The 22310-nt window shown below is 34.2% G+C and overlaps 2 protein-coding genes across 2 annotated transcripts in view; both read left to right on the top strand.

The window, feature by feature from the left end:
* LOC147063616 (uncharacterized) overlaps positions 1–16521 on the top strand; it is a 257403-nt gene extending 240882 nt beyond the window's left edge. The window contains exons 12-19 of the mRNA XM_085959431.1: positions 2291–2480; positions 2835–2975; positions 5686–5911; positions 8003–8190; positions 10150–10356; positions 12711–13882; positions 14719–16362; positions 16444–16521. Of these exons, the coding sequence (XP_085815557.1) occupies positions 2291–2480; positions 2835–2975; positions 5686–5911; positions 8003–8190; positions 10150–10356; positions 12711–13882; positions 14719–16362; positions 16444–16521 (3846 nt within the window). The remainder of the gene's footprint in view (positions 1–2290; positions 2481–2834; positions 2976–5685; positions 5912–8002; positions 8191–10149; positions 10357–12710; positions 13883–14718; positions 16363–16443) is intronic.
* Positions 16522–18765: 2244 nt separating this feature from the next.
* On the top strand, positions 18766–20500 carry LOC147063615 (uncharacterized). The gene is made up of 2 exons (XM_085960115.1): positions 18766–18860; positions 20165–20500. Exons 1-2 carry the CDS (start codon positions 18775–18777, stop codon positions 20487–20489), a joined length of 411 nt encoding a protein of 136 aa, XP_085816241.1. The 5' UTR covers positions 18766–18774; the 3' UTR covers positions 20490–20500.
* The last annotated feature ends 1810 nt before the right edge of the window (positions 20501–22310 follow it).

Below are 22310 nucleotides of genomic sequence, written 5' to 3'. Positions count from 1 at the left end.
ATTTTAATCAGTTTCTATCCACTACTTGGTAGTTTTAATTAATTTTGTTCTTAAAATGATGTATTTTAATGCGGATTGAGAATTATCATGCCTGAGGCTTAATATAAAAATAAAAGAACTCTCTTTTCGTTGAAACTTAAACATATGCACAATTAAATCAATATTTAAAAATTAATATTAAATATAATATATTTTTTAAGTACTTACCTATAATTCAGGAACATATATTTATTTTCGAATTTCATTCGATTGCGTGGCGCCCAGTTGTCCCGGCGCCGAATCGTTCTAGACCCGCACTATTTTACTTAGCACAACACCGCTGGTTATATTATCAAAGGTACCTAAGTATAATGATGGATATTATATTCCATTAAATCCCCCCAATCAACCTTAATAATATATTAGCTACGATACACGAGCCATTAGTAATAGAAGATGTTTCAATAATAAATTAACTAACATTTATTTGTAATGGGTGACTAACTATCCGAAGCAGCTAAGTGACTAATAGGAATGACAAATGGTGCCAATTTCACTTTGAATACGATTCATGTCTACTGGTAGGCCTTCTCTGACGTCCCATTTATCTGCCTACGCTCTGTTTAGTTTTCACTTGGTGCATACAATGATTGACTCGAAGCTTTCGGCGAAGCTCCAACCTTAAATAACATAATAATATTATTATTTCGTCGCTATAAATTGGTTTGTCGAATATCCGTTTTTGTCGAAATCGACCTTTGAATGCAGAATGATTTTTTGTATCTAAATGGACCAGAATCACCCTTTTCTTTAAATTGCTTTGTAATGAAAACAGCATTCATATGCAGTAAAAACAACAATTTAAATGCCTTCATGTATTTAAATATAGGATAATCAAATTTGTTTTTCGTCTACTGAACATTTGACATTTGGTCTATTCGACAAACCAATCCTACAGCGACGATTTGTAAGTTTTTGAAAAAATATAATACCAAAACTTTATTCCATAAAAATAAAAATAATTCAAGTTAAACACTTATTTTAATTACACAAAAATACATAAAATAATGAATAAAAAATCTTTATTATCTTCGAAAGAAATAATTATAAAATACATTGCAGTGATGAAAATAACCATAAAATATTATATATTATTAACCCTTAAATACATGATTGTTTTGAATTTATACAGCTTCAAATAGCTGAACAATACATACCCATAGAGGTTTTTTTTAATTAACTGTAAGTTTATCTTTAAATTTTTTGTAATATTATAGATACTCCTATTGATGAATTAGTAAATTGTTTTAAATTCTAATTGGTTTAAATATTGTGCTATTCCATTTAAGTTATTTTTGCGATCTTAATAGATTCTTGAATGTATTTTAACAGTGAGTATGTTAATTTACCATATTTCCAAATACTTTAAAATTTTCAACACTTCCATTCCTGATTAATTTTTTACTTAGTATTATCCCATTACCTACCTAATGACGCCGTAACTTATTAGTGCCATTTCTTATGATTAATGGTCTTGTGGTATGTATTGACAATATTTCTAAACACATCTAAATTTCTAATATTTCAGATTTTCCGCTAACTCTATCACTTAATAATAATGTATTCATAATTGTTTACTGTATTGTTTTCATATATAAACGGTAATACACTATTATTACTTTCTGTCAATTATTGTACATTCAATTTGTCATTGATGAGTTTCCCGAAAGGTGAAACTAGGGTTTCAAGCTGTACCTTAGAGCTGAAAGTCTGAAAGTCACATATTCAATATTTTGCAGGAGAGCAGTTGTAACGTGGTAAATTTAATCTAGTTAAAATACTCACTCGCATTCAGACCAAAACTCCGTATTCTGGACTTCCGCACTTTTTCTATGGCTTAAAGCACAAATGACTTAAATTGGACATCCACTCTTTCAGCTCTAAAGTATAACAATTGAAAAACTATCGTTTTAGAAGTAGGTAAGTATTTTGAAAACCATGTGACATTGGACTCCCAAAGTGTCAGCATTAAGGAACGTGAATACACATTTAAATCTGCATACAAAAATGATAAAAATATGACTTCCGCACTTTTAGCTCTAAGGTACAGAATGATTCACATAGAATAGTACCAAACTTAAATCAATTCAAATTTTAATTCAGATTCCATCAGTGTGTAGGAATAGTATTGTTTGTTTTATTAAATTGCATTCTTTTTAATATATCGTTAGATGCCTCCATTCATTCTACATTCTACAGTATATAATTCGTATTAATATTCAGTTTACTTAATGAATGTATTTTTTTATAGATATACGACAGCTATGCCGACAGTAACGGCACGCGGTGGGGTCTGTGCGAGGCAGTCAGTGGCGTGGGATACAACGTCGTGGGGAGCGGGACTCCTCTCTCGATAACATCCTACCTTAGCTCTCTCACGGTGAGGCAGAAAAGTGATACCATTGGGGTTCGATTGAACGCCACTGTCAGCACGCAACTCGGTAAGTTATGAAAAATAATTAAGTACCTCGGTACTATTATGCTCAGAAAATGTTAAGGTTTTCCTTTCGTGGCACCGTTTCTTGCCTGAAATTGTTGACCAAATACCCTAGGATATTCTTGTTCTGAGTTAGATAATGAATTATGACAAATTCATATCTGGTTCTGCCATGTACAGATTTAATTTTTCAGTAAACAAATTATATCACTGATGAACATACTATGTAGCCATGATATAATAAAAAAAACAACTCACTTTTAGACGCGAAACTAAAAATATCCGCTCCGAAGATTAATTTCAGAAACCAGATCAATTAGATAACCATTTCATAATACTTTTTATTTCATGTTCTTAGATGTTAACTACCGCACAAAGATGATGCAAGGGTCCCAGGATGCTAGCGTAGAGAGCTGTCATCCGAATCCTTGTCTTAATGGCGGGAAATGCCTCACCACAAATGGCCGTAGCTCCTGCCAATGCTATGGGCATTTTACTGGCAAGTATTCTGAAACTCTGAATCATTAATAAATATGTTTATCTTATTATTTTCATTATTTCTCCATTTCATTTTTCCCTACCAACCTACTAGAGAATCAAAATTTATTTCAAGCTTATAACCTGACCGAACCGTTATTTTTTTTCGATTCGGTTTTCGTTCCGGTTAAAATATATCGTCACCTTACTATTAAAACCTCGTAAGTCTGTTTGATAATAATCTTGAGGGGAAGGAAAAACGTAATATAAACAATATTTTAAATACTTGTACCTCTCTAATCGATGAATCTGCTAACACTGGTTGTAAAATACGAGGTTTTAATTCCATGTTTGAAACCAAGAGACCTACGAGTATTTAAATTTGTCGATAGATGGACAACATACTAGTCTAGGGAACCGAGGTTTTGATATAGTTTAAAATGTTTTTTTTTTGTTTAAATTCTGTCGAACAAACTTTAATTTTCCATAATATCGGACGAGGTCTTAATTAATAGTAAGGTGACGATATGTAGTTATATATTGTCATATATAGTGGCAATGGTGGGAAACTGGACTTACAAGGTTTTAATAGTAAGGCGACGATATATCGGTTTGGTTTCGGTTTTCGTTCGAAGTGGGGAGTAAGATCCAGTGTTGCCATATTTTCGTCACATAATATCACATAATAGTATCTCGGCAAAAAATATAGTACTCGTTGAATGACCGATACTTTCCTGCATCTTCAAAAAATTACACGTATAGTGATTGGCGACAATTTTTTTTTTAGATAAATTCTTACCGGCAGAATAAATCAAATAATTCCGTTTCGAACCGGGGTCAATGGCTTTGTTTCATCTATTTTTTCCAAAATTTCAAAAGTATAGTATTTTCAGACGTTTATATCGTACATAGAGTACACGGACCAACATTATAGTATGAATACTATAATTATAGTACGGTTGGCAATACCGGTAACATCATTTTAACGCGCATGTTTGAACACGTACCAAACCGTAAAAACCGATATTTTTTTCGGTTCAGCTTCGGTTTTCATTCCAACAAAAATAACGGTTTTTCCGGTTTTCGGTTCAGTTACGGTTCGAAGCCCTGCTTATAACACCATTACCCTTGTATCAGTAAAGTTTCCATACTCAATAAACAATTAATTTTGTTGTAGCAAGAATTTCATCGGAAATCAATTCAATATGTAGGAAAGATTTTCTCAAGTACCACACACATCTAGTAAAGTGTTATGTGAAATGATTATGGATTCCAATAAAAGTGAAGTGGCTCGAGAGTCGCCACACTGGATTCGCTTGGCAGTGAATGGGTGCTGAAACGCTTCGGCACCGCCTCTCACACAATCGAGTGTTTGCTTTACTAAGAGCTCTATCATAAATATAATATTAGATTTTATTCGCTTTATGTATCGACCGCGCTACGAACATAGGGATGTAATACTTTTCATATAATATAATTATTATTATATATATATTTTTTTTTACTTTTCTTCTCTAAGTGAAATTCAGTTCGATTTTGGTTAATTTTAATTTCAATTCAATATTTTGTTCAATTTCAATTTCAACATAATAACGATTGGTGGCGCTTTTTGCAGTGGACTGTATAATTTTAGTGTGATGGTGGATGGTGGATCTATGGGAGGGTGATTTAACAGGATGCCAGACATTGACTTTTTATGATGTTGATGATGGCTCCGTAGCCTGGTTGCACTATCACTCGCGCGGTATTGTTTGTTTGGGTTACCTGGTGCACGGCACTTGACGGTACACTGTTGATGGATGATATGTGAGGTTAATGAATGATGATAGCCAGTATCACGGCTTAGCAGATATTCAGATGTATCGCTGGGACGACGATCACACTATATCAAGCTGGACCGGCCGTGGCCCACGAACAACTTCTGAATCAGTCTTTATGTGGTTTAGCGGTAACAGACAAACACGCACACTAGTTGTCTTGAGCTAACTCTTAAATCACTCCGTAGTTAATACGGCCTCGTTCGTATCGTATCAGATATAGCTCGACAGCTTTAGCAAGCCTACGAACTCGGCGGTTTTGGAGTAACTAAATGTTATTTGCAACACGGTCTCTCATGACCCGTGACGGGTCTGGGATGATTTGGCGCCGGGACAACTGGACGCCACGCAATTCGAAAATAAATAGACGTTAGGTACTTATAGGTACTTTAAAAAAAATATTTAATAAAAATATGTATATTTAAATTATTATATTATGGTTTAATAGTTGGTGAGAATTTAAATATGCACACGTAAATAATGATTTAATCGTGCATATGTTTAAGTTACAACAAGAAAGAGTTTTTATTTTTATATAAAGCCTTAGGCATGGTAATTCTCAATTCGCAATAAAAAAAACATTATGTTAAGAGTAAAATGAATTAAAACTACTAAGTAGTAGATAGAAACTGATAAAAAATCCTCATCTACGTTCTGTTTACGTGTTTACGACAGTGCGGCGTCCAATTGTCCTGGCGTACAGTTGTCGCATTCCCCACGTGACTGCCGGTCACTTGGTCTTGTGACAATAATACTGGGATTTGAGGGAGGTGGGAAGTAAGGATTAATGAAAATATAAATGGCCCAACCAACGATGTTCTTCAGCAGTTTCGATATTTTTTCGCGGAAACGTGAAATTGTTACGTTTGCAATAAAATAATTAATTTTGATAAAGACCTCAATCATTGGTTCCAGGTATGTTCTGCGCTCTCACGGCGTGCGAGCTAGAGCCGTGCGTCTTCGGCAGCTGTGTGTTGACTGGTGGAGGACACATGTGTGCCTGCAGGTCGGGCTATACAGGCTCGTCGTGCGAGTCGAAGGTGAAGCCATGTGAGTCGAAGCCTTGCGAGGGTAGAGGCAAATGTGTTGAACGTCCAACAGGATTCCACTGCAGCTGCTATGCCTGGTGGGAAGGGACCAGGTTTGTGAAAATTACTGCTAGTCTTTATTTAAGAGGCGCTATTTTGTCCATTGATTCCAGTCTCAGAGATCCTTGAGCCTAGATGATCTTCTTCTGTCGGGTACTAAAATATTACCTTGAACGATAAGATACAAAAGAGTATGTAATTTAAGTATAATGAATTGAGGCGCCGTGTGCCAAAGGAGCTCAAGCGCCAACTTTACGATTTTTGACATTTGAATGTAGGTTTTTTCGATAAATCGATATGTATCATGCCACAAAGTCTTATCGCTCAAATAATTATAGATATTTTACAATAGAGATGTATTTCCTGTGGCATAATTGTTTTGGTCGTTATGTCGGCACGCCACAGAAGCTTATCTGCCATTATACTATGGAGAGCGCGAGACCAAAACAGCTGGCAGATTTTTCTTATTGAATATACGTTTTTAACAGTGAAAAAAACTAAAAATGAGCTCAAGAAGGATTAGAAAAATAGTTTCAATGTGTGTTAAACCTGTAAACGAGGAAAATCGCGGTAAGTTTAACATGTTTTATCCGTTTTTTGTTTAAAATATTTTAGATTACTTTTGAAATATGGTTTTTAACGTCATTTTAGTAATTATGTCCACTAAACTTTTACTTACATGAAGGAAAATAACTTTTATTTCTAATTTCATCTTGTTTTATATCCAATTACGATTGATATACACTAAAAAAAGTATTTAAAAAATCACCCGAATCCTTGAGAAAAAATGATGGTGTTAAATTTGAATAATGATTTTGTTATTTTGGCCAGTTTGGAGTAACGCTTATTTTTAAATGATTTATTCTTTTAAATTAATGCCATTATTTGAGTTTGAAAATGTTAATGCCACAGAAGCTTATGCAACAAAAAAAGTATCAAGTGCCACCTTTTTTCATTTTTCTATATGCCAAAGAGGCTCCATCACCATTTTTTTGGAATCCAATAGATATTTTTTCATTAAATATTATTGCAAATAATACTTTTATTTTTTTTAAATTTGCTTTGCTTAGAAAATAATAGTCCATTATTTCAACATTCAAGTTTAAAATTAAAAAAATAAATTCACTGAAAACTTGTTGGCCATTTTGTAGCACTTTTGTTAAATGGTGCTTAAGCTCCTTTGGCGCTCGGCGCCTCAATTATTGTGTGGAAATAAAATCAAAATTTCAAGCGGCCTACATCATACGTTTGATGGAGAAATGCGCATTTCTACGCTATTTCTTATCGCTAAATATAAATGTAAAAATACGTTATTACTAAATTGTTGTACTATGTTATATTTTCCCAACCTTTTTACTCCTGCGGACCTTTAAAAATAAAAGGAATATATCGCGGACTGCTGAGCAAAATAAAAACTAGTATTTGACTATATTTTAAACTAAAATATTGTTTGATCAACGCATGCGTGCTCCTGTATGGTTGTGAGACATGGCATCTTACTAAGCTTCAAGGATCTCGGCTTTTGAGCTTTGAGAATCGATGTCTCCGCCGAATCTTACGGGTACATTGAAACGACCGCGTAACAAACACTCGAGTTCGTGAGCGGACACAATAGTCTTCGGTGATTGAGGTAATCACAAAGAGACTCTTTGCGTGGCTGGGAGAGAGGGTGCGACACTTCGTCCCCTTATGGCATAGCCTCAAGGGTTCCGTCACCGTGGCTGGTCCTCCCTCACTCTACAGCGGTGCTATAATAGCAATCTACGCGCTACAGTTCTGACATGGTGGGAGGCGGGAGAGTTGGCGATGGACCGAAGGTAGTGGCGCTAACTTGAGCTTGCCCTATGCCTCAATGCTGGGTCGTGACAGGGTTAAAGAAGAAGATTTAGTTTATTAGTTTTTAAATCGTAAAACTAATCATAAAATAGGCGACAATACTATTAGTATACCAGTAGACATTTTCTGCGGATCAACTATATTCTATAAATTTATAGACTGTTCTTACAAGTACTCTTCATTATCTATTATGTTTTTTTTTATATTAAGAGTGAACAGTAAAATAACTTAAAATAACACACATTAATATTTGGCCTTCCATTTTATTTATTCACGATGATAATAATATCTATATATCGTGTTTTCAGGTGTGAAAGACGAATGATGAACATCCCTTTCAAGCCCTTATCAGAAAGAATGCTTCAGGAGCCTTTCTGGTTGGGTCTCATCACCGTTTTTGTGGTCTTAGCAGCCATTGGACTCGTGTGGTGTGCCAAGAGACATTTCCCCGAAAAAATAGAAAAACTACTGGCGGAAGAAGCGGATAGAAATAGACGTAAGATATTTTTTCGAATCTTAAAAATAATAATTTTAGTTTTAGAACCTACAAATGGGTGATTCACAATAATTCCAATTAAGTTCAATTTTCATAAAATTTTATTTTTACTGAGGTAGTTTCTTTAGTGATATAATAATTTGACGAGTTCATTTATCTAAGCAAAAACTTCTTTCAAAATTTTTGATTATGATCCGCACACAATATAAAAATTAGAGGGTAAGTTACATATGGGTGGTTCACAATACTTATGAATCAAGTCCAATTTTCATAAAATTCGATTTTTTCTTTCAGTGGCTAGATAAAACAGATTTATATATTGTGTGTTAAGGGGGGACATGCTCGTCGAAGATCAAAATTGAGTTTTTATTGTATTTTCAAACCATGATCCTGGACACTCCTTAAACGTTGTAGATAATCTATTTATATAATTTTGAAGCCTTATTATCATTTATATTTATTTTAAGCATTTGATGACTGCATAAAGTATTTTTGTTACATAAAATAGTATTCTTTTAAACCTCTCGCTCTAATGTTTTAGAATATAGTCATTTTTCGGTACATAACTGTGCAGTGGTGTTAAGATTTTTTACATTTATTAATTTTTAGACGCATTTATAAAACCATTAGTATAATTTATTACGAGATAATTTTTGTAAAATATTCACGATAAAAAATTATATTGATAATCTCTGTGACCCATAAATTGACAAACTATAATTAAAGTAAGGATTAAAATTATATTAACGCGCGTGTTTGCAAGTGTGAGTGCAAGAATGAGGCCAAATGAAGAAAAGAAGAAGAAGACACTATCATAATTTCTGCAGAAATATAATATAATATATATTTCTGACTAGAGGCCGCTGGATCAATGAAACGGTTAAGTTATGTGGAAATACGTGGCAACGCAACACACAGGATCGAGAGAACTGGAATAAGCTTAGAAAGGCCTTCATCTGACAGTGGATAGATTCAGGCTGATGATTTTGATATACTTTTGCGAGTCAATCGTTTTATTAGTGTTATAAAACGCCACACTAAATGAAGAATACTGACTTGCCACGGATTTCCACAATAATGAAATCTCGTCAAGTCAGCGGCTTCTCGGATCTAGGCCTATGTATGGATATTTTTGACTTCTTTAGTACCACTAGATGATTAAGTTTATGTATTAAGATAATATTATATGCAACGCTATGAAATATACATTATTATTCAACATAAATATAAAATTATTCTTTAATCAAGTATTTTTTAATTCAACGAATAATTCACAAGATCTAAGTATGTAACATTCTTATTATTGAATATACATGATTTTTAAAACACTTCTGAGAAAATATATTAATATAACCAATAGAAAAAATCTTTTTTGAAAAAATAAGACACCCTGCAGGATTGAACCTGCATCTCTTGCGCTATTCGCGCCCATGCACATCTATTGGTTATAATATATTTTTTCAGAAGTATTTTCAAAATTATGTATGTTCAATAATTAGAATGTTATATTCTTAAATCTTGTGAATAAAAATTTGTAAATTAAAAATTATTAACAAGTTCAAGTAAGTTACAACAAAAAGTCTTGGAGTGATCCGTGATGGCGGTTAGTAATTGAAATAATACCTACTTTAATTTAAATTTTGAAAATAGTAGCTCAATTTTGAAAGCGCTTCAAGAGTATTTAGAGCAATTAGTTAAAATTTGTCGCAATTAATTATGACGCATTTAGCACAGTGGTCTATGTGCATGGGCGCGAAACCCGAGAGATGCAAGTACGATTCCTGCGGGGTGTCTTACTTTTAAAAAAAGATTTTTTATATTGGTTATAATATATTTTCTCAGAAATGTTTTCAAAATTATGTATGTTTAATAAAATTAATCACTGAGCGCTAAGAATTCAGCCAACGAATTCAATTACCTAACTAAACTTTATAAAAATAATATTGTTTACATTTTCAGCTAATCCTTTGTCTCTACGCGGTTCATCGGCACGAGACGGGGGCCTTGGCACCGGAAGCGTGGGAGCCCTGGCAGTAGGGGGCGTATCCGGCGTGTCAGCGAGCGGAGCGTCCAGCAACCCGGGCAGCGGAGCGTCTAGCGGCACGGGCGGAGCGCCAGGTGGCGGACCAGGAGCCGGAACACGATCTTCCCTCTTCAACCGCCTCGGTATCCGCAAGCCGTCCATTCTCAGTCTCGCCAATCCGCTGGAAGTCCCCGCTTCCAGGACTTTCAGTCTTGACGACCTGTTGAGACCTCCCCCCAGACGTAAGGCGACGCGGGGTCGTGGCCGACACGATCGACGCGCTCTTGATTTGCCTGAACGTGAAGCACTTCTAGTCGTCGCACCTCACTGTGTTGCAATTAGATTCTCCCCCTTTTGATGATGATGCCTTTGGCTGTTTTGAGAGTATCCAACATATTCGAATATTCAACTATTTTCACTTAGAAAGTGATATTATGTTGTTTCTAATCTGGTAATCGCAATGAGTAACCGTTTATTTACGTAGCGCATTTCAATAATTAAAATGTTATTTATATTCAGGTCACATCAAATATCGTGTCATAAAATGAACTACGATGAAGTAACGATAACACCCCTCTTATAATACGATAAAAATGACATAAATATGCTTTAGTTAAAAAATAATTATTCTTTTAAGAACGAAATTATGCATGTTTTAAAACATCGCCTACACATTTATGTTGATAATAACTTCAATTATCTGTATTTGAGCCCGCCGAATCAAAGATGGCGGTACTGAGAGAAATTCATGCCATGGACAATTAATAGCTATCTAACAGCTGCCGTTTGTCTTGGCACATGAACCTCTTGGTTCTAACAATGAATAGTTTTTAGCCTAATTAGCATAATGCATCTAGTAAATGCTCTAGATTCAAACACGCACTGGAAAATGCAATGTATAATATTTAATTCACTTATGTCACATTTATTAATTTTCCAATGCCGCAACTCAATATATAATTATTGTCCTCTATCTCGCTCTCTCAAATTAACGCAGCTGTTGGATCCCGCGTTAAAAAACGTTACGCCTGACAGTTCATACCTCGAGATAATTTTCTGTTGGAATACGATGAATTTATTATTTATCTTTTATTGATGTAAAATATCGAAAAAGCATTGAATAATTCAGTGCATATTGCAAAACCAAAAAATGACTAACAATTACTACTCAATATTCTGATAAATAGATATTTACCTTTGTAAGTAGGTAAGTAGTACCTACATATTTTTTCAATGATTCATTGTTTTCATTAGATATCTAACATCAAATCAGTAGGTATATTAAATTTATTATATCTCTCAAAACAGCCTTTGCATCCATCAACCACTTCAATGTGCTGCACCCTGGATGTCTCTTCTATTCTACGACTTCTACTTCTACCTTTCCTATTATTTCTTCTATTGGAAACTAGACTGCTTATAATGGTTTACTGATGTCTCCCTAACACTTCCCAATATTCTTTTTACATAATATATAAATACTCCCTTCAATAGCCATTAGGGATAGTTAGCTTTAATTGAATGCATTTTTCTATATACTTAGTATAATATCCAAGAATTATTTAATGTTTCGTTTAGAATCTAGAAAGGTAGTTTTCTATTTAATTAATATTTGTCTCATTAATTTTACTAATTTTTAAAGTCGTTTGAATCGGTCTAAATTTTAGGAATACTAAACTTGTAGGACCATTTTTCTTTTAAGACTGTTTATCCTTTCTATTGTAAATACTATTAAAAAATCCTTCCTTTCTTCTTGGTGTTGTGTGATTCACAAATCTAGTATAAATTGAATGCTGTTACATACTAGTTCTGCACTTTTATTATTAGTTTTAATTTTTATTTTGCTTACTTTATGATATTAATTTATCATTAAAATGATAAAGATTTTAACTGTCGCAATCATCAAGTAAGTACTTCAACAAAAACAATTTAAATTTTAAAACTAAATAACTTTTTACGTCATATACTATTATACCCAAAGAGATTGGAAGACTGGATCTCTTTGATTATACCACAATTATTGTTCATATTGTATTTAAAAAATTTACTAACCTATATTGTTTTAAATAAAAATATATCTTACTGGAATAGGTATATAGGTCAATTTAAATTCAATTTTTACTATTTTATTTTACTTGACAAATTCACAGCTGGTTATTTTTGTGTTTGGTTTAGGGATTTTTAAGAAATTGAACCCATTAAGAATGACATATGCATCGAATCTGAAACGTCAAAGAAATAAGGAGGAATATTACATCACTGTTTTATTACTACTACTACACTCATGGCATGTTGTAGTGTTAAACATAAGAGAGAAAAAATGTTAACTGGCCAAAAACCAAATAGATAATAGTATAATCTAACATCATAATATTAGATTCTAGTAAGAAACAATAATGCCATATCATGTAAATGAAAATTCAATTTCCTTATTATCTGTTTTAAATTAAACCAGTTTTGTTTTCCATCATGTGGTACAGTATTTACTAACGCACAGGTACCCCATCGCCCCGAAAGAAAAGAAACAACTCAACTCCGACAAAGAAAAACGCCGCAGAAAAGAAGCAGATACTGCAACAGCTGATCAACCCGGCCACCACCCATAACCACGCGCGAAAGGTCAGCATGTGTGAACTCATCCAACTCAGCGAGAGACGGGTCAGGGAATCAGAGCAATTGAAGGCCAGAGATACCGAAGACAATCAAGAGACAAGCTTTGTCACAAGCGAAATTGGAGAGTTACCATCTGACGCGATTGTAAGTTTAGGAGATCCGAAATTAGAAAAGAAAGTAACATTTGCTAGGTTACTGAACAAAGTTTCAGCTGAAATGAGCTCTGGATCTGAAATTGAAATAACCGCTGGATCATTAATGAATAAACACATGCTTAAGTCAGCTAGTACGCCTCCATCGCCTCATGCTGATACAAGGTCACCTCACAGTACTTCAAGTAATCAAGGTAGTGACATGTCCATGTCGAGTCTAGAAGCTGTACTTCCTGGAATGGGACTGAGAAAATACTCTGGTCGAGCTAATAAAATCTCTAGTGCAGATTCAATTCTTGCAATGTTCAGGAACTTTTCGTCTACTGCAGCTGGAACAAGTGGACCTTCTTCAATTGTTGTATCTCCTTCTACTACGCCATCAGCTTCAAGTCCCCAAGATGATGCTGCGGGAGACGATGATTCTACTACATCATCAATACATACTCCGATTTCTTTCTCAAGTGGCCCATCTGACTCTCCAGTTTTTTACCGGCAATCAAACTCTCAAAGTAGTACAATTGAAGTGCCAGTATTAGATGTTTTAAGTGCACACAGAGCCAGCATTTCTGGTGGAAATCTACTACATCCTCCAACTATTCTGTTGGAGATCCCAACGTCTATAAATAAATGCTTATCTCCGATTAGAGAACTCCCTACACCGCTTCCATCGCCAGCTTTGACTCCAGTTATGCATCGATGCAGTCCATCTCCTGTGGACTATGATGATATTAGTGATGATCATATTTCCATGGAAATTCCGGGAGCATCCTTCAGCCAATCTGAAGAAGAAGACGATGACGCTAGTAATCAGGATATATCAGTGATTCCTCGAGGGGAGACGCATGTCGCTGGACCGACGGAAAGTCCTCGCCCAGGATCTAATGCTTCTCCATTAAGATTAAAGGTAATTATTTCATTATGTTCTGTAAACTATGATAATTTAATTATTTGAGGCAAATTGTGTACTATTTTGTATCAAGTTATAAGTATCTAGTCTAAACATCTAGTCTAGACATCCTCTGTCATGAGATATTGACCAAGTAAAATGTATTTTAAATCTATTAAGCCTTTATTAATCTTTTTGTGGAAGTCCAGTAATTTAATGAATCTCTAATATTATGTATCCTTATTATTCATTATTCTCGTCATTATTTCGTTGTTTTAGGTAGTGGCTACATTGTTTCAATAAATTAATTGACTAATATAACTTTTCTTGACCATACATAATTTTGAAACACTTCTGAGAAAATATATTATATCAGGAAAAAAGTAAGACACCCCGCAGGAATCGAACCTTCATCTCTCGGGTATCGTGCTCACGCACATAGACCACTATGCTTAAGGAATCATACTTAATTGCAACAAATTTTAACTAATGGCTTTTAATACTCTCTGAGGCGTTTTCCAAATTGAACTACTATTGGCGATCGACTTTTGTATTTCAAATCGAATATGGTATTTCTTATACTAATAATTACTAACCGATGTCACGGATCAGTCCAAGATTTTTTAATGAACTTGCTAATGATTTTTAATCTTACTTTTTACAAAAAGGTTTCCTCTATTGTTAAAAATATTTTCTCAGAAGTGTTTGAAAAAATTATATATGTTCAATAATTAGAATGTTACATTCTTAAATGTTAAATATACGTTGAAAAAAAAATGTTAATTAATAACTTTTATTAGTGAAACTAAACGCGTCAATATTCCGAATATACTCAACCTGTCATTAATTTACAGATGAGACCACCTCCAATAGGGCGCGATACACCTACCCCATCCACTCAAACGACTGATGATACCCCAAGTCCTACGACTCATAGCCACGATAGCGAGAGAGAACTAAGTAGTAGCTGTGGTCGAGCGACAGCTTCTCCTGGAGACCTAAGTCCCGCCAGACCAGCCCTCATAATACCTTTACTAACGATAGAACAACCTTCCCCAACACGACATTACCCTACCGGTCTCATGTTTGCTGGATCTCCTCCACCCCAAAGAGCTTCAATTGGAGAAACTAGCTTCCATTTCCCAAATAAACAACAACAGAAGAGATTATTGAAAGAATTTGATAAGCCTACTTCATTGGATTTGGCTATGGCACCACCTCTAATCACAATAACTTGTAATATGAGTGAAGCAGAATCAGATGGGTCAGAATCGGTTTCACCAGCTATAAGAAATACTGGCCAAGGTCTTGCTCCTCCAGGCCCATCGACGATGTGTTATCTGAGTCCTTTCTCAATGTGTACAAGAGGTGATAGAACAACGTCTGAATCAAATTTGAGCTCATCAGGTTACAGTTCAATGGCAAGTCCTGGTCCTTCTAGATGCGGTTCTAATAATCCACTTTGTCCGTCAGAAATGGAGGATCCCGGTTCAGGACCAACTAGTTTGCACCCAGCTCTAGGTCATAGAAGACCTTCACCATTGCTAAAAACGAATTCTAATCCTGGAAGTGGCGGCGCTAGTAATAACGCTGGGGAGCAAAAAGGTCACTGTCGTGGAAGATCAGACTCAGAAACTTTATCCGATGATCCATTACTTGAGTCAAATGATGAAGGAATTAGTACAGATCATTTAGAAGAACGAATAGAAGATGGCGAACTGAAAAGTGCCAAAGAATTAGAAGTATTTCTTAAAAATGAAGCAATGGAAGCTGAGAAGACAGCCATAGCACTATTGATACCACCTCCTATATCTTCAGCTGCACTTAAGTCTATAACTAAGAGCGGTAGTATGGAAAAGGAATTAGATAGACTTCTTGTCCCTGGTACATCTAAAATGTCTTTGCAACTTCCGTCGATAGTAATTCAAACTGAATCAGGAGCATCAAGTGAAAAACTTTTAAGTCCAGTCAGCTCCAGAAGTGAAAGTCCACTAAGTGACAGAACTACTGGTTTGGGTCGATTCTCTCCGCACTTCTACGGCAGACATAAAGACCAACTACCTTTCACAGATTCTGATGGACTTTACGACTTCCCAAGTTCAGATTGTGTCGTTCAGAATAATGGAAAAACTGGTGCTCTAGGCCAAACTCAAACACATAGAAAATCTACAGGAAGAAGGAGGGAAAGAAAAAACTCTAGAACAAACACCGGCAGTAAAACTCCAAGCCCAACAAAAGCACAGTTACCGCATTCTTTGCAGAATCTTTTAGATGTTCCTGGAAAAGATGTGTACTTCCGTACTCCTGCTCCAAGAAAATTGAGCCCGAAGAGAAGGTCTAGATCACAGCAGCCTGTTAGCTCATCTTCTTCTTCTGAGAGTATCAACTCGGCACGAGAAGTACGTCTGACTCCTGAGGCTAAATCTCCAAATACCGACCCAGGAAGTTGGCCCAAGCAGGAATGGGCAGCGGAAGCTTCTGGAGAAGACACCGGAGAGGTAATCTTTCTTTTTATTTTTACATATTACAATTTTTGTTCGGAATGATTTTTATTAGTTTTATTTTATGCGTGTTTATAGGAGTGTGATATTTTAGGTCCGTCCTCAGTTGGCATACGGTTAACACTGACAAAGTGGATAGCAAAATCTCTCACTTAACGTGTCGGGAAGGCAATTATTGCGGCCTGCTGAATGCGTTCTCAAGTGAATATCATAATGAATAAATATTTAGCGCGAATCAAATTGAGGTGCATGTCATGGTGCATGTCGCCTACTGTCACGCTGTCGCGGCGACAAATTTAGTCTATCGTTTTGTCATTTTGCAGAATATTTTTAACCATCATGACCATCTCTGTAAATTCAATGAAGAATGACACTGATGAAGAGTGCCTATTATAATATATTATTAATTATTCATGCTAATTTTAACAGTTTCTACGTGCGCGTACGTAAAAATACTTGCCGCATGACATCCATAGATAATAGAACCCAACCTGCAGACCATAGATAATAGACAACATTCTTATCAAAAATACATAGTGCCAACCGCTAAAAACAAAAAACGTGATTTTGACATGACATTCGAAAAGTGTAGGCATGTGCAATATGATAAAAACATTCAAAACGTCATGCAAGTGTCGATGCAGTGAAATTCAACGTGAGGTGACCTCATTGTTGTTTTGCCAGCCTCAGTTTTGCCTCATTGCCAGCTGACAATGTTCTTTAAAAGTTAAAAATGTGCTACGGGATGAGAGCATCAGTCTGATAACACCAAGAACAACGCATTACATACCTTTTTTCTCGTAGCGGCAGCTTACTGTGACGTCACGTGATAGTCAGCGACATGCACCTTAATTTGGGTCGCGCTTTACAATAATTGCATTTTGCTTTCCATTTACAATATCAGCTAGTTATGGTAGACCTTTGGCATCGACAGCCTTTCGATAACTTTCATAATAATTATTACTTTTTAGTACCAGCATCATAGTGTTTAAATACTTAATCTTTTATATAATAGGAAAGGTTTGTACGCATTAATTATTATAAAAAATATGTATCCTTGTAATTAATTCCTGACTATTTTTCAACCCCTTTTCATGGGTCTATTATTTTCCCAAATGTAGATAGATGAAAAGAAATATTTTTTCAGTCATATTTCCCCCATTCGCTGTCCATAGGTAATACATTATTACTGCATCTTTTCAAAGCATCTTGATTCGTCTATCATGTTTTTTTTATTATAATAAAAATAAAGTATTTTATTAAATAAATTTAACGAGTACATAGTTTAAACAATATTATATTATATATATTTAAATCGATTATTATAAAAAAAGTTATAAAATGTGAATTTGTCAAAGGACCCCAACATATTATAACATTATATTTTATGGTCATATGTAATATTAAAATATAGTTTATTAAGTTTTCTCTGTTTTATCGTAGAAATTTTTGACTAATTCATAGTTTTAATATTTTTTATATTTATTTTAAAAAAAAAATACAAAATGTAGGTAAAAACATCGCCGTACCAACACAGAACACTATTAATTGGCTAACAATAGTGTGGTTTAATACTCGAATTTATACTTCTCTGTACATACCTATATTATATATATATATCATTTCTTGACCAAATATTTTCATGCCAGGATTTTTACACTTGAAGCTGGTGCCATCGGCTTATTTACTCACCTAATTAAAACTTAATATAATAAAATCATTATAATATAATATATTTTCGTTTACTGAAGTTATATATGTTATGAGGTATGTAGGTACACAATTTTAAATTTTATTACGTATGAGTAACATATAAAGATAACAACTGAAATGCAACACGAAACCACAATATATTATTACAGTATTTGATTTGCCCACAAGTTAATCGAGAGATCTGGCCCTTACCCCTTTTAGCCTTATAATTAATCCTATCCTGCTTATATTATGTTTCTCACAATTAGGTGTAAACAATTTGCACATAGTTCTAAGTTTTTTTCCGATATTCTCTTTTTAAAATTTCAAACTAATGACTATCTTTGTCTTTAATATTTCTCTATAATAAATATACGATTTCTTCATATCCATTACATATTATATTATTAAACTATAAACTATTATAATCTTACCAAAACTTCTGTATTAATGAGTAGCAGTTCTAGTGACTATAGGTACCGTATTAATATTATAACTCCATCTCAATTTTCGTGTAGGTTATCTCTTGCTATGTTTGCATATCACTCTATCGATTGTATTCTCCTGTAGATAGCACAAAATCGTTATTTGATCATCACAAACTATACCATTCTTTTTAATCCAATTCTTCTCTTATTGCTAATTAAGATTATTGTTTAAAGTATATTAATGTAGTAATATAATATAAATGTATTATTTCAGGATGCATCTGCACGTATGCTTCCGAAAAGTCCTGTCGTTGAAGAGGTTCCAAAACCTGTCAGGAAAATAAGTCGCATGAGAACTATAGGTCATCAAATAAGGTATGTATACATTAATAATATTTATTTGTTACCACAAAAAAAAATTGGAATACTATAATTAAGTACCTACCTACTTGATTCTTATAAATTATTTAATTAAGCTGGCTCTCTCCGATATCCTCTGGGGACTCACCTGTGTCTTCGCACCCTCAAGAAATTGACTATATTAGGGCTAAATTTTTCACAGTGCTCAGCGTTCGTACAGATGCGCCAGCTTTGATTTTCTTTAACCGGTCCACATGAATGTGAACACACAATAAGTATTGTTGTTTTTATTTATCAAAACGCATTTTTTTTTGTAGTACTTGTTCCACTTTTAATCAATAGATTAGGACCGGTTTCGTCCGCCTCAGAGGGACATTTTCAACTGGTTTCAATGTCCCTCTGAGGCGGACGAAACCAGTCCTAATCTATTGATTAAAAGTGGAATAAGTACTACAAAAAAATGCGTTTTATTAAATAAAAACAACAATACAATGCAGTTTCACCATGAATTGACAGTTGACAAAATAAAAGATATTACACATTAAGTCATTGTCAGAGTGACGCGAGCGAGAGAAAACGATGTGATACGCTTGATGTAAGTGAAGTCGGGAATAGAAACTGTAACAATAATCAAATTCACCCTGTGTAAATCGTTAGCACTAGAATACATCATACATAATATGCAAATTTTAAAGGTTAATTTAATTTAATTAATTAAAGGTTGTTCCACTATAGTGGTTTTCCAAAGCTAATTAATATGGGTGGTTGTTCACAATAATAAATTATGGATCAAGTCCATCAAAATGGAACATGAGATATTTGCACATAAAGTTAAAACTACTTTTTTTAAAATTCAGGAATGTTTTCACTGTATATACATACCATATTTTGATAGTACATACATGGATCAATTTAAATAAATAGTCGAAATATAAAGTATATTCAGGCTTTATTATTATTAGCAAATTAATGGTAGCAAATACCTCTTTATAGTGCTGAAGTACTAGTATTGCCATTTATGCGGAAAATTGTAGAGCTAGGATTGTGATATTAACACATAATATAGAAATCTATTTTATCTAGCCACTGAAATAAAAAAATCGAATTTTATAAAATTGGACTAGATCCATAAGTTTATTATTGTGAACCTCCCATATGTAACTTCCCTCTAATTTTTATATTGTGTGCGGACGATAATCACAGATTTTGAACAAAAAAGAAGTTTTTTTGCGTAGATAAATGAACTAGTCAAAGAATTATGTCACTAAAGAAAATACCTCAGTAAGACAGTTTTCTTAATTCAATTATGTCTGTATTAGATTTCTTCGTCGCTTAGAGCAAAGTCTGAAGCAGCGAGAGAAATTCGCAACCGTCGGCAACTCCGACGAGGAAGGTGATGAATCGTCCAGCGTCACGTCTCCGCTACTTCAGCAGTCCAAGAACCCTCGCCCGCAGATCCGCAAGAGTCCGAGCATAGGAAGGATGCAGCCCTCGGTGAGCGTTCCACCGAGCCAGGTCCGGCCGAAAATAGTCAGACAGAAGAAGGGAGCAGTGGTTACTGGTACAACCGAATTGTTATTGTCACAGGATAATCTGTGGAGGGGAAGTCTCGGGATGGCTGGACCTCATGATATATCCGATTGACATGATGAAACTCGGGAGAATTTGGATAAAACTGATAACACTAATGATAACACTTTACAATAATCAGTGAGTTTCTAATTCTAGCCTATCCTAACTCACAGTGGCGAAGGGTGGAGGTAGGCTGTTATGATACGATATAAATAGTGCACACTAAACTTTGTCAGTCAAACGTTTTCATTGAACTAAGACTACAATGTTTAGATAGTGTTTGTTAGTTTTTAAAATTCAATTAAACCCTGCCTAATTCAAACCATAGTAGATAATAGTCAAACATATCGTCACTGTTCTGGCAGAAGACACTAATTCGAAAAAATGACATATTGAGTTAGTTATACCAAAATGTTCCTTATTTCAAACTTTACCATCTGGAAACCATCTTAATAAATAAACAGTCTTTATTTTAAAGTCTTCCTTTTTACAATTACTTAATAAACTCACATGATAGACCATTTCAAACATTTTAACAACTTCAAAGTCAAATTACTCAAAACTATTATTCTCCAGTTAGTGTGTTCTGCCAGAACAGAGACGATATTCGTTACATCATTTTAGATATTTTATAAACAGAAGAATATTTTTTATCGATTATGGTTTGGTTTGCAGGGCTTCATGTATTTTAAAAAACTAACCAACACCATCTGTAATATGTATTCTTAATTCAACGAAAATATAAAATAAGTTTGACTGAAAAAGTGTGCACTATTTTTTCGGATCGCTCATAGTATACGTCATAAACTATTATGGTTTGGCTAGGCAGCATTTAATCGAATTTAAAAACTAACCAGCACCATATGCAAATTGTATTCTCAGTTGAAATAAAAACAAATAATTTTCAGTTGCAAAGTTTTGTGCGCACTATTTATGACGAATCTTAACAGCCTACCTCCACCCTTCGCCACTGCTAACTCATCCAAGAAGCGTTGTGTAAAAATATCGAATAGGTACTAAGCAAAATTTAACATTTTTTTTTAATTTGTAACCTGCCATCTGACCGGTGATAATAAAAGTTTTTGAGTTTAATAATAATAATACCACTAGATGTCATTTGAAGCGTTTTTTATTTAAAAAATAATTGATTAGGTTTTACCTGAAAAATAAACATCTCTAGAAATAGCATCAAGAAGTAAATTGAGGTTGTTAATATTTTTTTTTCTTTGTTTCGTAATAACTAATAATTTAATTGCAACTTAGTAAGATGATAACATGTAATACTTACAATATAAAGGGGCGTTCATCTATCACGTATCCCCCTGCCTAAGGCCTAAACGATAACGATTTGTGATGAACGGAATATGAGAATGTATAAAATGCGACATCACAATACCAAAAAATATAACATTTTTTTAGAATAAAAATTTCCTTTAGAATAAACACTGAAATTAATGATTTTAAACGAATCGGGAGCAATGTGATGATGGGGAGTAACTACTAAAAAAAACGAAAATCGTGTGATTTATGGACGACCCCTAACACATGGACAAGCGTTGTTAGAAAAAAATATACTTTATGAACAGAACAAAGTTTTATTTTTGCGTGAAAGTTATTTCAAACTGAGCGAAAAACAACATTATAATAATTTTATTATCAAAGCTTCAAACCATTAAAATACAAAATTATTATTATACTGCCATCTCTTTCGATTTTGAGGAAGCAGTAATTCTTAACTTTACTTATATGTAGGTACTCTGATTGGTACTCTGTCTTCGAATGAACTTAAATAATGTGTACGTACAGTGAACTAAATCGACGTGTTTCTGAATAGAAAAGCTACTTTTATGAGTGCCTTGGCTTTTCTAGCAGCGAGTCACTTAAATAATATTA

This window comes from Rhyacophila brunnea, unplaced genomic scaffold (assembly GCF_057557595.1).
Source record: "Rhyacophila brunnea isolate RB1 unplaced genomic scaffold, BYU_Rbru_1.0 scaffold_9, whole genome shotgun sequence".
Taxonomy (NCBI): domain Eukaryota; kingdom Metazoa; phylum Arthropoda; class Insecta; order Trichoptera; family Rhyacophilidae; genus Rhyacophila; species Rhyacophila brunnea.
The sequence above is the reverse complement of the archived record's forward strand: the minus strand, read 5'-3'. Positions and strand labels throughout refer to the sequence as shown.

What these genes read in the sequence shown, in the direction of transcription:
- LOC147063615 (XM_085960115.1), top strand. Translation starts at nt 18,775, where the DNA reads ATGCTTCCGAAAAGTCCTGTCGTTGAAGAGGTTCCAAAACCTGTCAGG. An exon ending in ACTATAGGTCATCAAATAAG is followed by an intron (nt 18,861 to 20,164) that starts GTATGTATACAT and finishes TGTCTGTATTAG; the next exon opens with ATTTCTTCGTCGCTTAGAGC.